At 45.8% G+C, this 16641-nt stretch overlaps 1 protein-coding gene and 1 long non-coding RNA gene across 3 annotated transcripts in view; both read right to left on the reverse strand.

Annotated features, from left to right (window-relative positions):
• Nucleotides 1-961, reverse strand: part of klf13 (Kruppel like factor 13) — a 65908-nt gene extending 64947 nt beyond the window's left edge. For both annotated transcript variants that reach the window (XR_009808978.1, XM_061916937.1), the window contains exon 1: nucleotides 148-961. Coding sequence is in view for 1 of the 2 variants with exons in the window: in XM_061916937.1 (XP_061772921.1) it covers nucleotides 148-550 (403 nt within the window). In the remaining variant the exon portion in view is untranslated. The remainder of the gene's footprint in view (nucleotides 1-147) is intronic.
• Nucleotides 962-3636: 2675 nt separating this feature from the next.
• On the reverse strand, nucleotides 3637-10150 carry LOC133563029 (uncharacterized). Its single transcript, XR_009808979.1, has 3 exons — nucleotides 9599-10150; nucleotides 9421-9516; nucleotides 3637-4083 (listed from the first exon to the last, which is right to left on the reverse strand). It is a non-coding gene; the product is annotated as an uncharacterized LOC133563029 (long non-coding RNA).
• Between the last annotated feature and the right edge of the window lie 6491 nt (nucleotides 10151-16641).

Here is a 16641-nt window from a genome sequence, read left to right on the forward strand (position 1 = left end):
GCCGTGGGAGTGGGAGTGGGAGTGGCACTGTATGTTCACGCACACAAAAAACGCAAAAGTTCACACAACTTGAGTGAAAAAACGATGCGATGGCAACAAATAACAAAAAGAGACGACATTGGAACCTCGCACATGCGCCGTACTGACCTGTGTGCGTCCTCAGGTGCGCTTTCAGGTGCGAGGATTTGCCGTAAACTTTCTCGCAGCCCGCGTAGTGACACTTGTGCTTCTTCTGCGGGGACTCCGGCGGCTCCTGGCGACCCCGCGACCTCTTGCCTCTTTGTCTGAGCGCCGGCTCCGGGAAACAAAGCGCGGCGGTAGGTGTGGCGCGGCCGCCATCCTCCCTCTGGCTGGCCGCGCTCTCCGCCTTGTTGCCCCCGGGGCTCTGCTGCTGGTTAAAATCCGCCAGGATGCGGGCCACCACGTACAGGGACGAGTTGTCCTTCGCCGGAGGCTCCACCGGCGAGGGACTCTCCGGCTTGGCCTCGCGGCTGTGGACGACCGCGCGGCTGGACATGGAGACAAGGCACTCCGCTGCAAAGTGATCCATGGTGTCTCTGTCGCGGCCCCGCTAGGACATCCGGGACAACGCCTGCGTGGGTGCGTGGAGGGCGGGTGGAGGAAAAGAACTTGCCGCCTGCTTCTCTTTGTGTGTCGTGGCGGAAAAGAGGCGGCTCTCATCGGAGACTTCTCACCAAGTCTCGTCGGTCTTTACATCCTGCGTGGGAGACGACACGGTGCGAGTCCCCTTAAAAAAAATAAAAATAAAAATAAAGAAAAGAAGTCTGGGTTTTATTGCAGCAACTCTTTAAAGTTGGACGTGATCAGTCCCATGTTGGCGTCAGACGCTGGCCGGCATAGTGAGAGTGTCTCGGAGCGCATGTCCCTGCCGCCTGTATCCATGCTGGGGGCGTGTCCTGTATCCATGCTGGGGGCGTGTCCTCTTTCCATGCTGGGGGCGTGTCCTGCACCGGTATCGTCACCGGGCGGCGCGCTCATTGGGCGCAGCGTGACTCCCGATGACTCCGGCACGCATGCGCACCTTACACACATATTCTGGTAATTATATGGAATGGGGACCATGTTTTTGATCAGGACTTGTGGGGACCACCCTTTTTAGAGTTTTTTTTTTTTTTAAATGTTTATTCATACGTTTCAACAACAACAAACAGATGAGAAACACTAATCAAAATAGTTCAACAACGGTATAAAACAGCTGTGATAGCTTCAAAAGGTCATATTGAACACTATGGGTTAGGAATGGGATGGCCCTTCAAGTTCATATGTGAGTCGAGGCAGGTGGCCAAATACTTTTGGCAATATAGTGCACCAGTCATGTTGTCATTTCAGCAGAAGAAGTACAACATCTTCTTTCAGCGTGAATTTGTCCAAGGGAATAAGAGCAGAAATGAAGTGAGTATTAGCCTGGCCTCCTCGCTGCAGCTGATGCTGTGCTGGGAGGATGAATGCACACTTTCAGCACGCCGCACAAAAGCGGCGCTCTAGAATGTTCTTCGTGTTCAGCCCGAGTAAGGCGACATGCCATTCAGGAGGCCATCTGGCTGTATTATTTTACATATTCTTTGCACACAGAAAAAAAACACGGCACTGTTGGGTTTCGTGTGCGAGAGGAGTATGTTTCTTCTTTCTGGGCGCCAGCTGTGTCGAAATTGCTCAAATGTTGAAGGGGAACTGCTCTTGTTTTGGAGTTTTGTTCACAATCGTTATGAGAGACAAAACTTTTTTTTTTTTTCCATTTTCTAACACAGTCAGGGCTTCTCTAACCAGAAATCATGATCATAATATAGGATAAACATAATTTTTAATGTCTTTGCTTAAATATCTAAAACAAAAAACATAATAAACATGCTGCGTGTATCATGATCAATATAAAAGTGTCTTTCTCTGTTTGGTCCAGCTGATCGGGGAAGTTTCCTGTTGATTTTAGGTAAGCAATCCATTTATGTCGAAAAAGCTTGTCTCCAAGTTCCATATTTATAGCGTCAAAATTGTTTTCATCCCCCCTCTCCAGTCTGCTCCAACATCTCACTCTTCCTTCGTGCTCGCTTCTATAAGTACCAGTTCATCCTCAGTATATTCAGCTTCAGAAGTATAAAATGGTGAATCCTCATTTGTCCAAAGATAGTCGTCTTTGTTGTCTGTTACCAAGTCTGCCATGAGTGGCAGACTTGGCGCCACTCACTTTTGAGTGCCTTGCGTTTGATTCCAGAAGTAGGAACACACATGTTGTCGGAAGTCAGACCGTGTGTTGCTATGGAAACAGAAATCAATGCGCGGTAAAAAAAAAAAAAGAAAATTATTAAAATGATCAAAAGATGGTAAATATTGAACATATTGCATATTGTTATGAACTGTTACTACATTATATATATATATATATATATATATATACATATATATATATATATATATATATATATATATATATATATATATACTTGTAGTTTGTATATTGTACATATTATATATTGTTATGAAGGTGTATGTTACTACATTATATGTATACTTCAGTGTGTAAATTGCAAATATTATATATTGGTATGAACTACTACTACACTATATATTATATATATATATATATATATATATATATATATATATATATATATATATATATATATGTATACTTGCAGTGTGTATATTGAACATATTGCATATTGTTCTGAACTGTTACTACATTTTTTATTTATATATATATATATATATATATATATATAAAATGTAGAATATATATATATATATATATATATAATGTAGTATATATATTATATATATATATATATATATAAAATGTAGTATATATATATATATATATATGTATATATATAATATATATATATCCATCCATCCATTTTCTACTGCTTATTCCCTTTGAGGTCGCGGGGGGCGCTGGCGCCTATCTCAGCTACAATCGGGCGGAAGGCGGAGTACACCCCGGATAAGTCGCTACCTCATCACAGGGCATATATATATATATATATACATACGCAGTGGGAGAGTGGCCGTGCGCAACCTGAGGGTCCCTGGTTCAAATCCCACCTAGTACCAACCTCGTCACGTCCGTTGTGTCCTGAGCAAGACACTTCACCCTTGCTCCTGATGGGTGCTGGTTGGCGCCTTGCATGGCAGCTCCCTCCATGTGTGTGTGAATGGGTAAATGTGGAAGTAATGTCAAAGCGCTTTGAGTACCTTGAAGGTAGAAAAGCGCTATACAAGTACAACCCATTATATATATATATGTATACTTGCAGTGTGTATATTGAACATATTGCATATTGTTATGAACTGTTACTACATTTTATATATATATATATATATATATATATATATATATATATATATATATATATATATATATATATATATCCATCCATCCATTTTCTACTGCTTATTCCCTTTGAGGTCGCAGGGGGCGCTGGCGCCTATCTCAGCTACAATCGGGCGGAAGGCGGAGTACACCCTGGATAAGTCGCTACCTCATCACAGGGCATATATATATATATATATGTATATATATATATATATATATATATATATATATATATATATATATATATACATATATAAATATATATATATATATATACACACACACACACACACACACTTGCAGTGTGTATATAAAATGTTTGATGGAGGGTTTTGAAGTTGCTTTAGAGGACTACTTGCAAGTGCAGCTCCATTTTAAGGAACTCCTGAGCAACGCACTAAAGAGTGAGCAAGGAAATCTGCCACATAGAAGGAGTTTTTTTTTTTGGAGGGGGACGATTTCAAATCATTATGTTTTTTTAAAAACTGCAACGGGATGTTTTCCAGGGACCTTTTGGACTCTCTGACATTCAAGCAGTGTCTGGCAGTGACATCCAGTTCTCAGGCTCTCTTGTTTGTAACGGGAGAGGTCTCCTTGAAGAACAGGACAGCCTGACCACTTTGACAAAACACCCCGCGCTGTGCCAAGGTCTAGGCAGAAGCTTTGCAAGCGGACTCAATTTGTTTTTGTTTTTTCTGTGGCAGGTGGTCAGGACCGTCATCTCAGGTTTGATCACCATGTGTTGACACATTCTGGAAGAGGTAGAATCGTACAATCACTATCGGACATACAGTTCTATCAGGACTGGCCAAACAGCTGCAGCCAGACCATGGTGACAAACAAAATCCATTACCACACAAACACAACTTTCACAACCAGGGCTCATCAAACAACTATACTGCAACTTCTGGAAAGTAAGGTCAATACACACAACGGAAAGTGCTTATTTCCACTCAAACACCGACCCACACACCCAGAAACCTGAACAAACACTGTGGACATGCCAAAGATGTACGCTACAGATTTGACCTTAAAAAAATCCATCCATCCATCTTCTTCTGCTGATCCGAGGTCGGGTTGCGGGGGCACCAGCCTAAGCAGAGAAGGACTTCCCTCTCCCCAGCCACGTTGTTCAGCTTATCCCCGGGGATCCCGAGGCGTTCCCAGGCTAGTTTCTTCAAAATAGCCACCCTCGTTCGCAAAAGTCTCGGTTGTTAGCAAAAGATTGGCAATAAAAGTTAAAAAATAGCATTTGACTTTGTGTGACTTCTTCCGGAGGCTACAGTACATGATTTTGACATTGGGGCAGTATAGCTCGGTTGGTAGAGTAGCCGTGCCAGCAACTTGAGGGTTACAGATTCGCTCCCCGCTTCCGCCATCCTAGTCACTGCCGTTGTGTCCTTGGGCAAAACGCTTTACCTACCTGCTCCCAGTGCCACACACACTGGTTTAAATGTAACTTAGATAATCCAAAAGTGGTTTGTGTCACGACATAGTCTTCTCAATGTGGCCTGGGTCTTCCCCGTGGCCTCCAATCGGTCGGACGTGCCCGAAACATCTCCCTAGGGATTAGTTCGGGTGGCATCCTGACCAGATGCCCGAACCACCTCATCTGGTGTTTCTCCAGCAGCGTCTTTAATTTGAGCTCTCCCCAGAGGGTAGAGCTTCTCACCCTATGTCTACCGGGGAAACCCACCACCCCGGCGGAGGAAACTCATTTGGGCCGCTTGTACCCGTGATCTTGTCCTTTCGCTCACAACCCAAAGCTCATGACAATAGGTGAGGATGGGAACGTAGATGGACCGGTAAATTGAGAGCTTTGCCTTCCGGCTCAGCTCCTTCTTCACCACGACGGATCGATACAGCGTCCGCATTACTGAAGACGCCGCACCGATCCGCCTGTCGTTCTCACTCACGCTGAATGCAACAAGTTACGTTAGTATTTCTTGACTCTTAGTTTATGCTTCCTGAGTCAACTTGGTACCTTTGCTTCCCGAGCGATCGGCACATTGTTCCTTATGCTTTTTTTGTTTGTTTTTGGGACCTGTTTAATTTTGTAGATTAAATCATGTTCCTACCTAAACGCCTTGTCCAGAGTGGGCCGTCTGCATCCTGGGCGAATGAACCCCGCAGTAAGCTGTGACCCCCCGCCCCATCGTGACACAAACCGCTTTTACATAGTCCATCCATCCTCTTCCGCTTATCCGCTTATCCGAGGTCGGGTCACAGGGGCAGCAGTCTAAGCAGGGAAGCCCAGACTTCCCTCTCCCCAGCCACTTCGTCTAGCTCCTCCCGGGGGATCCCGAGGTGTTCCCAGGCCAGCCGGGAGACATAGTCTTCCCGACGTGTCCTGGGTCTTCCCCGTGGCGTCCTACCGGTTGGACGTGCCCTAAACACCTCCCTAAGGAGGCAGTCGGGTGCCATCCTGACCAGATGCCCAAACCACCTCATTTGGCTCCTCTCGATGTGGAGGACCAGCAGATTTACTTTGAGCTCCTCCCAGATGGCAGAGCTTCTCACCCTATCTCTAAGGGAGAGACCCGCCACCCTGCGGAGGAACCTCATATCGGCCACTTGTACCCATGATCTTATCCTTTCGGTCATGACTCTTTTACATAGTGTAACCCAATATCTAAGTTACATGTAAACCAGCGTGGGTGGCACCGGTAGCAGGTGGGTAAAGCGTCTTGCCCAAGGACACAGCAGCAGTGACTAGGATGGCGGAAGCGGGGATCAAACCTGGAACCCTCAAGTTGCTGGCACGGCCACTCTACCAACCGAGCTATACCGCCCCCACGTCAAAATCATGTACTATAGTCTCCGGAAGAAGTCACACAACGTCAAATGCTATTTTTTAACTTTTATTGCCAAACCTTTGCTAAGAACCGGAGTTTATGCAAACGAGGGTGGCTATTTTGAAGAAACTAGAATATAAAACACCTTTTCTGTTATTTCACCTTTTTTTCTGTTGAGTACATAACTCCACATGTGTTCATTCAGAGTTTTGTAAACACTTATAAATTGAAGAGTTGCTTGAGGTGGATTATATTAGTACATTGTTTGATTTATTTGCTTCATCCATTCCATCATTTAATCCCTTATACTGATAAACTGAAGGTCTTTAGTGTTGTACGTGCGTAAAAGTTGTTTAAATGGTATTTTTCTCTAAGATTATATTTTTTCTCTTTTTTTGAGAAGAATTGTATATTCTTGGGTAGCAGATTATAGTTTGCTTCGTGTATAATTTTAGCTGTTTGCAAATTCACTATGTGGTGGAATTTCAGTGTTTTTGATTCAATGAATAAAGGGTTTGTATGTTATTTATATCCAACATTTTGTATACGTTACGTTATACAACTTCACATAATTGGATTGATTAGGTCCGTAAAGGAGTCTTTCACATGTTGACACTGATTTGTACAAACGTTTGTATGTGTGATTCTGATTCTGAATCTGGTAAATTTCTTCCGAAAATTGTCGGTAATCAGTGCAAACAGTACTGGATTACGTACAAGTTTGACTCTTACTCATTAACTAAGGGTGTTGGTGATCACTCAATCATTGACCGACTCTCTTCTGCTTTTTCTTTCTATTCAAAGTTAGCACAGGTCCTTGAATCTTTAGCAAATAAGTTAATAAAAATGTAGCCCATTGCTGATTTTATCAAACCATGTGATTCTGAATATACAAACCCTGTTTCCATAAGAATTGGGAAAATGTTTTAGATGTAAATATAAACGGAATACAATGATTTGCAAATCCTTTTCAACCCATATTCAGTTGAATATGCTACAAAGACAACATATTTGATGTTCAAACTCATAAACAATTATTTTTTTTGCAAATAATCATTACCTTTAGAATTTGATGCCAGCAACACGTGACAAAGAAGTTGGGAAAGGTGGCAATAAATACTGATAAAGTTGAGGAATGCTCATCAAACACTTATTTGGAACATCCCACAGGTGTGCAGACTAATTGGGAACAGGTGGGTGCCATGATTGGGTATAAAAAAAAAAGCTTCCATGAAATGCTAAGTAATTCACAAGAAAGGATGGGGCGAGGTACACCCCTTTGTCCACAACTGCGTGAGCAAATAGTCAAATAGTTTAAGAACAACGTTTCTCAAAGTGTAATTGCAAGAAATTCAGGAATTTCAACATCTATGGTCCATAATATCATCAAAAGGTTCAGAGAATCTGGAGAAATCACTCCACGTAAGCGGCATGGCCGGAAACCAACACTGAATGACCGTGACCTTCGATCCCTCAGTTGGCACTGTATCAAAAACTGACATCAATCTGTAAAGGATATCACCACATGGGCTCAGGGACACTTCAGAAATCCACTGTCACTAAATACAGTTGGCTGCTACATCTGTAAGTGCAAGTTAAAGCTCTACTATGCAGAACAAAAGCCATTTATCAACAACATCCAGAAAGGCCGCCGGCTTCTCTGGGCCCGAGATCATCTAAGATGGACTGATGCAAAGTGGAAAAGTGTTCTGTGGTCTGACGAGTCCACATTTCAAATAGTTTTTGGAAATATTTCACATCGTGTCATCCGGACCAAAGGGGAAGCAAACCATCCAGACTGTTATCCACGCAAAGTTCAAAAGCCAGCATCTGTGATGGTATGGGGGTGCATTAGTGCATTATTTTTTCCATTTTATTTTAATCTTCTATTTTTTTCTCCCATTTCCCCCCCTTCTTTGTTTACCTGTATCTCATCTTTTTTGTAAGGGGCGCTGGAAGCCGACAGACCTGTCAGCGATCCTGTTCTGTCTCCCTGTAATGTTTGTCTGATCTTGAAACGGATTGTGCTGAAAATTTTAATTTTCCTGAAGGAACTCTCCCGACGGAATAAAGAAAGTACTATATAATCTAATCTAATCTAGTGCCCAAGGCATGGGTAATTTACACATTTGTTAAGGTACAATTAATGCTGAAAGATACATACAGGTTTTGGAACAACATATGCTGCCATCCAAGCGCTGTCTTTTTCATGGACGCCCCTGCTTATTTCAGCAAGACAATGCCAAGCCACATTCAGCACGTGTTACAACAAGGATAACGCCACATGGGCTCAGGAACACTTCAGAAAACCACTGTCACTAAATACAGTTCGTCGCTACATCTGTGAGTGCAAGTTAAAGCTCTACTATGCGAAGCCAAAGCCATTTATCAACAAAATCCAGAAACGCCGCCGGCTTCTCTGGGCCCAAGATCGTCTAAGATGGACTGATGCAAAGTGGAAAAGTGTTCTGTGGTCTGATGAGTCCACATTTCAAATTGTTTTTGGAAATATTCAACATTGTGTCATAAGGAAAGCGAACTATCCAGACTGTTATCGACACAAAGTTCAAAAGCCAGCATCTGTGATGGTATGGGGGTGCATTGGTGCCCAAGGCATGGGTAACTTACACATCTGTGAAGGCGCCATTAATGCTGAGAGGTACATACAGGTTTTGGAACAACATATGCTGCCATCTAAGTGCCGTCTTTTTCATGGACGCCCCTGCTTATTTCAGCAAGACAATGCCAAGCCACATTCAGCACGTGTTACAACAGCGTAGCTTCGTAAAAAAAGAGTGCAGGTATTTTCCTGGCCCACCTGCAGTCCAGACCTGTCTCCCATCAAAAATGTGTGGCGAATTATGAAGCGTAAAATACGACAGCGGAGACCCCGGACTGTTGAACGACTGAAGCTCTACATAAAACAAGAATGGGAAAGAATTCCACTTTCAAAGCTTCAACAATTAGTTTCCTCACTATTGAGTGTTGTTAAAAGAAAAGGTGATGTAACACAGTGGTGAACATGCCCTTTCCCAAATACTTTGGCACGTGTTGCAGCCATGAAATTCTAAGTTAATTATTATTTGCAAAAAAGTTTATGAGTTTGAACATCAAATATGTTGTCTTTGTAGTGCATTGAAGTGAAAATGGGTTGAAAAGGATTTGCAAATCATTGTATTTTGTTTAAATTTACACACAATTTCCCAACTCATATGGAAACAGGCTTTGTAGGTCTTTTCATGGAAACCCAACACCACTAAGACCGTTACTGACTCAATGAAACTTTAATCTTACCATCTATTTGTTCCATAGTCTCTCTTTTGTTGTTGTTCAGCAAAGCTCACTCATCCTGAGTGACACACCAACAACTGACTAATGATGACGAAGCACCTGTGAAGAAGAAAGCGGGATTAGTCAGGCGCTAGCGTCGCACGTTTTCCAGAGTTCCCCCAAAATAACTCTGTTGTTTTACCTGCCATGGGTGGAATATTGGTGGTGAGCTCTGGATGGAGTTCAGCATGTGAGTGTGTTCAAAGAGTCAATCATGCGGAGCTGAGACAAGTTGAAACTGAATCTTCTTGCCACAAAATCTGGTCCGGCCGCCACAGAGCTAGATCTACCGGTTACAAAACAGCAAAATGATGGAGCACTTATTAGCTCACATAACAAGATGAATGACTGGGACAACCTTTGAGGTCTGCTTACGAGTACAAACAAAGTACAATCAATATGTTTTTAGTCATGAGTTACTGATCAGCTTTTTGTACAGAGACAGGAAAGGAGGTGACAACCAAGCAGAACTGCAAACATGTTTATTTAAACCTTTGATGATTACGTGGCGTGTGTATGCTACTCTAAGTAGCATACACAGGGGTCACCAACGCGGTGCCCGTAAGGACCAGATGAGTCGCCCGCTGGCCTGTTCTAAAAATAGCTCAAATAGCAGCACTTACCAGTGAGCTGCCTCTATTTTTTAAATTGTATTTATTTACTAGCAAGCTGGTCTCGCTTTGCTCGACTTTTTTAATTCTAAGAGAGACAAAACTCAAATAGAATTTGAGAATCCAAGAAAATAGTTTAAAGACTTGGTCTTTACTTGTTTAAATAAATTCATTATTTTTTTTACTTTGCTTCTTATAACTTTCAGAAAGACAATTTTAGAGAAAAAATACAAGCTTAAAAATGATTTTAGGATTTTCAAACACATATACCTTTTTATCTTTTAAATTCCTTCCTCTTCTTTCCTGACAATTTAATTCAATGTTCAAGTAATTTTTTTGTTTTATTATTGTGAAGAATAATAAATACGTTTTAATTTAATTCTTCATTTTAGCTCCTGTTTTTAAGAATATTTGTAAAATATTTCTTTAAACTTATTATGATTAAAGTTAAAAAAAAATATTCTGGCAAATCTAGAAAATCCTTAGAATCAAATTTAAATCTTATTTCAAAGTCTTTTGAATTTCTTTTCAAATTTTTGTTCTGGAAACTCTAGAAGAAATAATGATTTGTCTTTGTTAGAAATATAGCTTGGTCCAATTTGTTATATATTCTAACAAAATGCAGATTGGACTTTAACCTATTTAAAACATGTCATCAACATTCTAAAATTAATCTTAATCAGGAAAAGTCAATAATGATGTTCCATAAAAAATTTTTATTTTTTTTTTTCAAAAAGATTCGAATTAGCTAGTTTTTATCTTTTTTTGGGGGGGTTGAATTTTAAATTTTAAAGTCGAAATTGAAGATAAACTGTGTTTCAAAATTTAATTTTCATTTTTTTCCTGTTTTCTCCTCTTTTAAACCGTTCAGTTAAGTGTTTTTTTCATCATTTATTCTCTACAAAAAACCTTCCGTAAAAGGAAAAAAATGTACGACAGAATGACAGACAGAAATACACATTTTTTAAATATATATATATATATATATATATATATATACAGATTTATTTATTAAAGATAAATTGAGCAAATTAGCTATTTCTGGCAATTTATTTAAGTGGTCAAACTGGTAGCCATTCGCATTAATCAGTACCCAAGAAGTAGCTCTTGGTTTCAAAAAGGTTAGTGACCCCTGGTGTAGATGATGTGTATAATTAATAGTGTAAATGTTACCAGGGGCGTTGAGGGGATCCGGTTTGGTGGCTGCAGGATTAGGTCTCTGCTTTTTGCAGATGATGTGGTCCTGATGGCTTTAATCGTCCAGGATCTTCAGCTCTCACGGAATCGGTTCGCGACTGGGATGAGAATCCGCACCTCCAAGTCCGAGTCAATGGTTCTCGCCCGGGAAAGTGCCATCTCCGGGTTGGGGAGGAGACCTTGCCCCAAGTGGAAGAGTTCAAGTACCTCGGAGTCTCGTTCACGAGTGAGGGGAGAGTGGATCGTGAGATCGACAGATCGGCGTCTTCAGTAATGCGGACGCTGTATCGATCCGTTGTGGTGAAGAAGGAGCTGAGCCGGAAGGGAAAGCTCTTAATTTACCTGTCGATCGACGTTCCCATCCTCACCTATGGTTATGAGCTTTGGGTTATAACCGAAAGGACAAGATCACGGGTACAAGCGGCCCAAATGGGTTTCTCCGCCCGGGTGGCGGTTCTCTCCCTTAGAGATAGGGTGAGAAGCTCTGTCATCCGGGAGGAGCTCAAAGTAAAGCCGCTGCTCTTCCACATCGAGAGGAGCCAGATGAGGTGGCTCGGGCATCTGGTCAGGATGCCACCCGAACGCCTCCCTAGGGAGGTGTTTAGGGCACGTCCGACCGTTAGGAGGCCACGGGGAAGACCCAGGACATGTTGGGATGACTATGTCTCCCGGCTGGCCTGGGAATGCATCGGGATCCCCCGGGAGGAGTTAGAAGAAGTGACTGGGGAGAGGGAAGTCTGGGCTTCCCTGCTTAGGCTGCTGCCCCCGCGACCCGACCTCGGATAAGCGGAAGAAGATGGTTGGATGGATGATCAAAAGTCCGCTTACAGTGGAGCCTATGGGAGCCTTTCAATTCTGTCTATATAGTCTATAGAGTTATATACACAACCCAAAACCAGTGAATACCAGAATAGAATGATTTGCAAATCCTTTTCAACTTATATTCAATTGAATAGAATGCAAAGACAAGATATTTAACGTTTGAACTACTAAACTTTCTTGTTTTTTGCAAATATTAGCTCATTTGGAATTTAATGCCTGCAACATGTAATCAAAAAACCTGGCAAAAGTGGCAAAAAAGTCTGAGAAAGTTGAGGAATGCTCATCAAACACTTATTTGGAACATCTCACAGGTGAGCGGGCTAATTGGGAACAGGTGGGTGCCGTGATTGGGTATGAAAGCAGCTTCCATGAAATGCTCAGTCATTCACAAACAAGGACGGGGTGAGGGGTCAGCACTTTGTCAACAAATGCCTGAGCAAAATGTTTTGAAACATTCACTCCAAACGAGTGTGATTGTCCTCCTTTTGGTGGGTCTGCCTTCAGGAGAACGCCTGTGCGTGGAATCTTTCAAAGTGGGGAGACTGGTGCACAGACGGCCACCACACTGTCCTTGGCAAAGAGAAGGCCAAGGTCCAATGGCAAGGAGACCAAGACTACTGGGGGCCCATCTTTGCTGCAGCCTTCTACCGCCTTTGTGACCGTTGTGGCGCTTCTATGCAACCGTCACCCGCCCGCTACGCCGTTTAGGTCTTTTTCGACGAGGGAGACGCGCAGACTCCAAGATTGGTGGCGTAGTGGCTCGCATGGTGGACTTTCGTGCAGAAAGCATGGCATTATGAACCTGCTCACTGATCTGGTGGTTAGAGTGTCCGCCCTGAGATCGGTCGGTCGTGAGTTTATACCAAAGACTATAAAAATGGGACCCATTACCTCCTTGTTTGGCACTCAGCATCAAGGGTCATATATGGGGGTTAAATCAGCAAAAATGATTCCCGGGTGTGGCCACCGCTGCTGCTCACTGCTCCCCTCACCTCCCAAGGGGGTGATCAAGGGTGACGGGTATAAAGTAGAGAATAATTTCGCCACACCAAGTGTGTGTGTGAAAATCATTGCTACTTTAACGTTACCTTTTGGTGTGCAAGGTTGTTTGCCCATCTGTGCTTGACAGGGTTAAGTCCTGGTCTGGGATGGACTCCAGCCTGCGCCATGAACAGGGTGGATAGCGGTGTAAAGCGGGTGGATGGCGAGGGGCTAAGTGAAGGTCACTGCATGAGTGGATAGCTGGTGGGAGGTGACCAGTTCAATACGCTCGTCATCCTCCCTCTGCCGGTGCCTCCAGGCTGTCCGTGTGGAGCCACACAACACAGGCAGCCTTTTTCAGACCTATGTTAATCTCTCCTGCCCCCCCCCGCCCACCCCTCGCCTTGCGGCCGCCTCCCCGGCACACCAGCGCAGAGGACAAAGTGCTACAGCCTGCACTCATTGAGAGAATGTCACATAAACGGCGAGAGAAGAGGCAGATGAGCTCTCTCTCTCGCTCTCTTTCTCGCTGGAATGTATGAAGTTATGTCCGTGGACCCGGGCTGGAATCCTCGTCACTCCCTTGACCCCCAAGGCTAAAAACTTCATCACTCCCTTGACCCCCCCAGGCTGAAACCCTCGTCACGCCCTTGACCCCCCAGGCTGAAACCCTCGTCACGCTCTTGACCCCAAGGCCGAAACTGTCGTCACTCCATTGACCCCCAGGCTGAAACCCTCGTCACTCCCTTGACCCCCAAGGCTGAAACCCTCGTCACTCCCTTGATCCCAAAGGCTGAAACCCTCGTCCCTCCCTTGACCCCCAGGCTGAAACCTTTGTCACTCCCTTGATCCCAAAGGCTGAAACCCTCGTCAATCCCTTGACTCCCCAGGCTGAAACCTTCGTCACTCCCTTGATCCCAAAGGCTGAAACCCTCGTCACTCCCTTGACCCCCAGGCTGTAACCCTCGTCAGTCCCTTGACCCCCAGGCTGAAACACCGGTCACTTCCTTGACCCCCCCAGGCTGAAACCTTCGTCACTCCCTTGACCCCCAGGCTGTAACCCTCGTCAGTCCCTTGACCCCCAGGCTGAAACACCGGTCACTTCCTTGACCCCCCCAGGCTGAAAACTTCGTCACGCCCTTGATCCACCAGGCTGAAACCCTCGTCACGCCCTTGACCCCCCAAGCTAAAAACCTTGTCACTCCTTTGACCCCCAAGGCTGAAAACCTCGTCACTCCCTTGACCCCCAGGCTGAAACCCTCGTCACTCCCTTGACCCCCAGGCTGAAACCCTCATCAGTCCTTTGGCGCCCAGGCTGAACCTCTCGTCACTCTCTTGACCCCCAGGCTGAAACTCTCGTACCTCTCTTGACCCCCAGCTGAAACCCTTGTCACTCCCTTGACCCCAAGGCTGAAACCCTTGTCCCTCCCTTGACCCCCAAGGCTGAAAACCTCGTCACTCCCTTGACCCCCAGGCTGAAACCCTCGTCACTCCCTTGACCCCCAGGTTGAAACCCTCATCAGTCCTTTGGCGCCCAGGCTGAAACTCTCGTCACTCTCTTGACCCCAGCTGAAACCCTCGTCACTCTCTTGACCCCAAGGCTGAAACCCTTGTCCCTCCCTTGACCCCAAAGGCGGAAACCTTCGTCACTCCCTTGATCCGAAAGGCTGAAACCTTCGTCACTCCCTTGATCCGAAAGGCTGAAACCCTCTTCACTCCCTTGACCCCCAGGCTGAAACCCTCGTCTCTCCCTTGACCCCCAGGCTGAAACCCTCGTCACTCCCTTGACCCCCAAGGCTGAAACCCTCGTCACTCCCTTGACCCCCAAGGCTGAAACCCTCGTCACTCCCTTGACCCCAAGGCTCAAACCCTTGTCACTCCCTTGACGCCCAGGCTGAAACCCTCGTCACTCCCTTGACCCCCAGGCTGAAACCCTCGTCACTCCCTTGACCCCAAGGCTCAAACCCTTGTCACTCCCTTGACGCCCAGGCTGAAACCCTCGTCACTCCCTTGACCCCCAGGCTGAAACCCTCGTCACTCCCTTGACCCCAAGGCTCAAACCCTTGTCACTCCCTTGACGCCCAGGCTGAAACCCTCGTCACTCCCTTGACCCCCAGGCTGAAACCCTCGTCACTCCCTTAACGCCCAGGCTGAAACCCTCGTCACTCCCTTGACCCCCAGACTGAAACCCTTGTCACTCCCTTGGCCCCCCAGGCTGAAACCCTCGTCACTCCCTTGACCCCCAGGCTGAAACCCTCGTCTCTCCCTTGATCCCAAAGGCTGAAACCCTCGTCACTCCCTTGACTCCCCAGGCTGAAACCTTCGTCACTCCCTTGATCCCAAAGGCTGAAACCCTCGTCACTTCCTTGACCCCCAGGCTGAAACCCTCGTCACTCCCTTAACGCCCAGGCTGAAACCCTCGTCACTCCCTTGACCCCCAGGCTGAAACCCTCGTCACTCCCTTAACGCCCAGGCTGAAACCCTCGTCACTCCCTTGACCCCCAGACTGAAACCCTTGTCACTCCCTTGACCCCCAGGCTGAAACCCTCGTCACTCCCTTGACCCTCAGACTGAAACCCTTGTCACTCCCTTGGCCCCCCAGGCTGAAACCCTCGTCACTCCCTTGACCCCCAGGCTGAAACCCTCGTCACTCCCTTGACCCCCAAGGCTGAAACCCTCGTCACTCCCTTGATCCCAAAGGCTGAAACCCTCATCTCTTCCTTGACCCCCAGGCTGAAACCTTCGTCTCTCCCTTGATCCCAAAGGCTGAAACCCTCGTCACTCGCTTGACTCCCCAGGCTGAAACCTTCGTTTCTCCCTTGATCCCAAAGGCTGAAACCCTCGTCACTTCCTTGACCCCCAGGCTGAAACCTTCCTCACTCCCTTGACCCCCAGGCTGAAACCCTCGTCACTCCCTTGACCCCCAGGCTGAAACCTTCGTCACTCCCTTGACCCCCAGGCTGTAACCCTCGTCAGTCCCTTGACCCCCAGGCTGAAACACCGTTCACTTCCTTGACCCCCCCAGGCTGAAAACTTCGTCACGCCCTTGACCCACCAGGCTGAAACCCTCGTCACGCCCTTGACCCCCCAAGCTAAAAACCTTGTCACTCCTTTGACCCCCAAGGCTGAAAACCTCGTCACTCCCTTGACCCCCAGGCTGAAACCCTCGTCACTCCCTTGACCCCCAGGCTGAAACCCTCATCAGTCCTTTGGCGCCCAGGCTGAAACTCTCGTCACTCTCTTGACCCCCAGGCTGAAACTCTCATCACTCTCTTGACCCCCAGCTGAAACCCTCGTCACTCCCTTGACCCCCAGGCTGAAACCCTCGTCACTCCCTTAACGCCCGGGCTGAAATCCTCGTCACTCCCTTGACCCCCAGAATGAAACCCTCGTCACTCCTTTGACCCCCAAGGCTGAAAACCTCGTCACTCCCTTGACCCCCAGGCTGAAACCCTCGTCACTCCCTTGACCCCCAAGGCTGAAACCCTCGTCACTCCCTTGATCCCAAAGGCTGAAACCCTTGTCCCTCCCTTGACCCCAAAGGCGGAAACCTTCGTCACTCCCTTGATCCGAA

The sequence above is a fragment of the Nerophis ophidion genome, linkage group LG12, assembly GCF_033978795.1.
Source record: "Nerophis ophidion isolate RoL-2023_Sa linkage group LG12, RoL_Noph_v1.0, whole genome shotgun sequence".
In the NCBI taxonomy this organism is placed as follows: domain Eukaryota; kingdom Metazoa; phylum Chordata; class Actinopteri; order Syngnathiformes; family Syngnathidae; genus Nerophis; species Nerophis ophidion.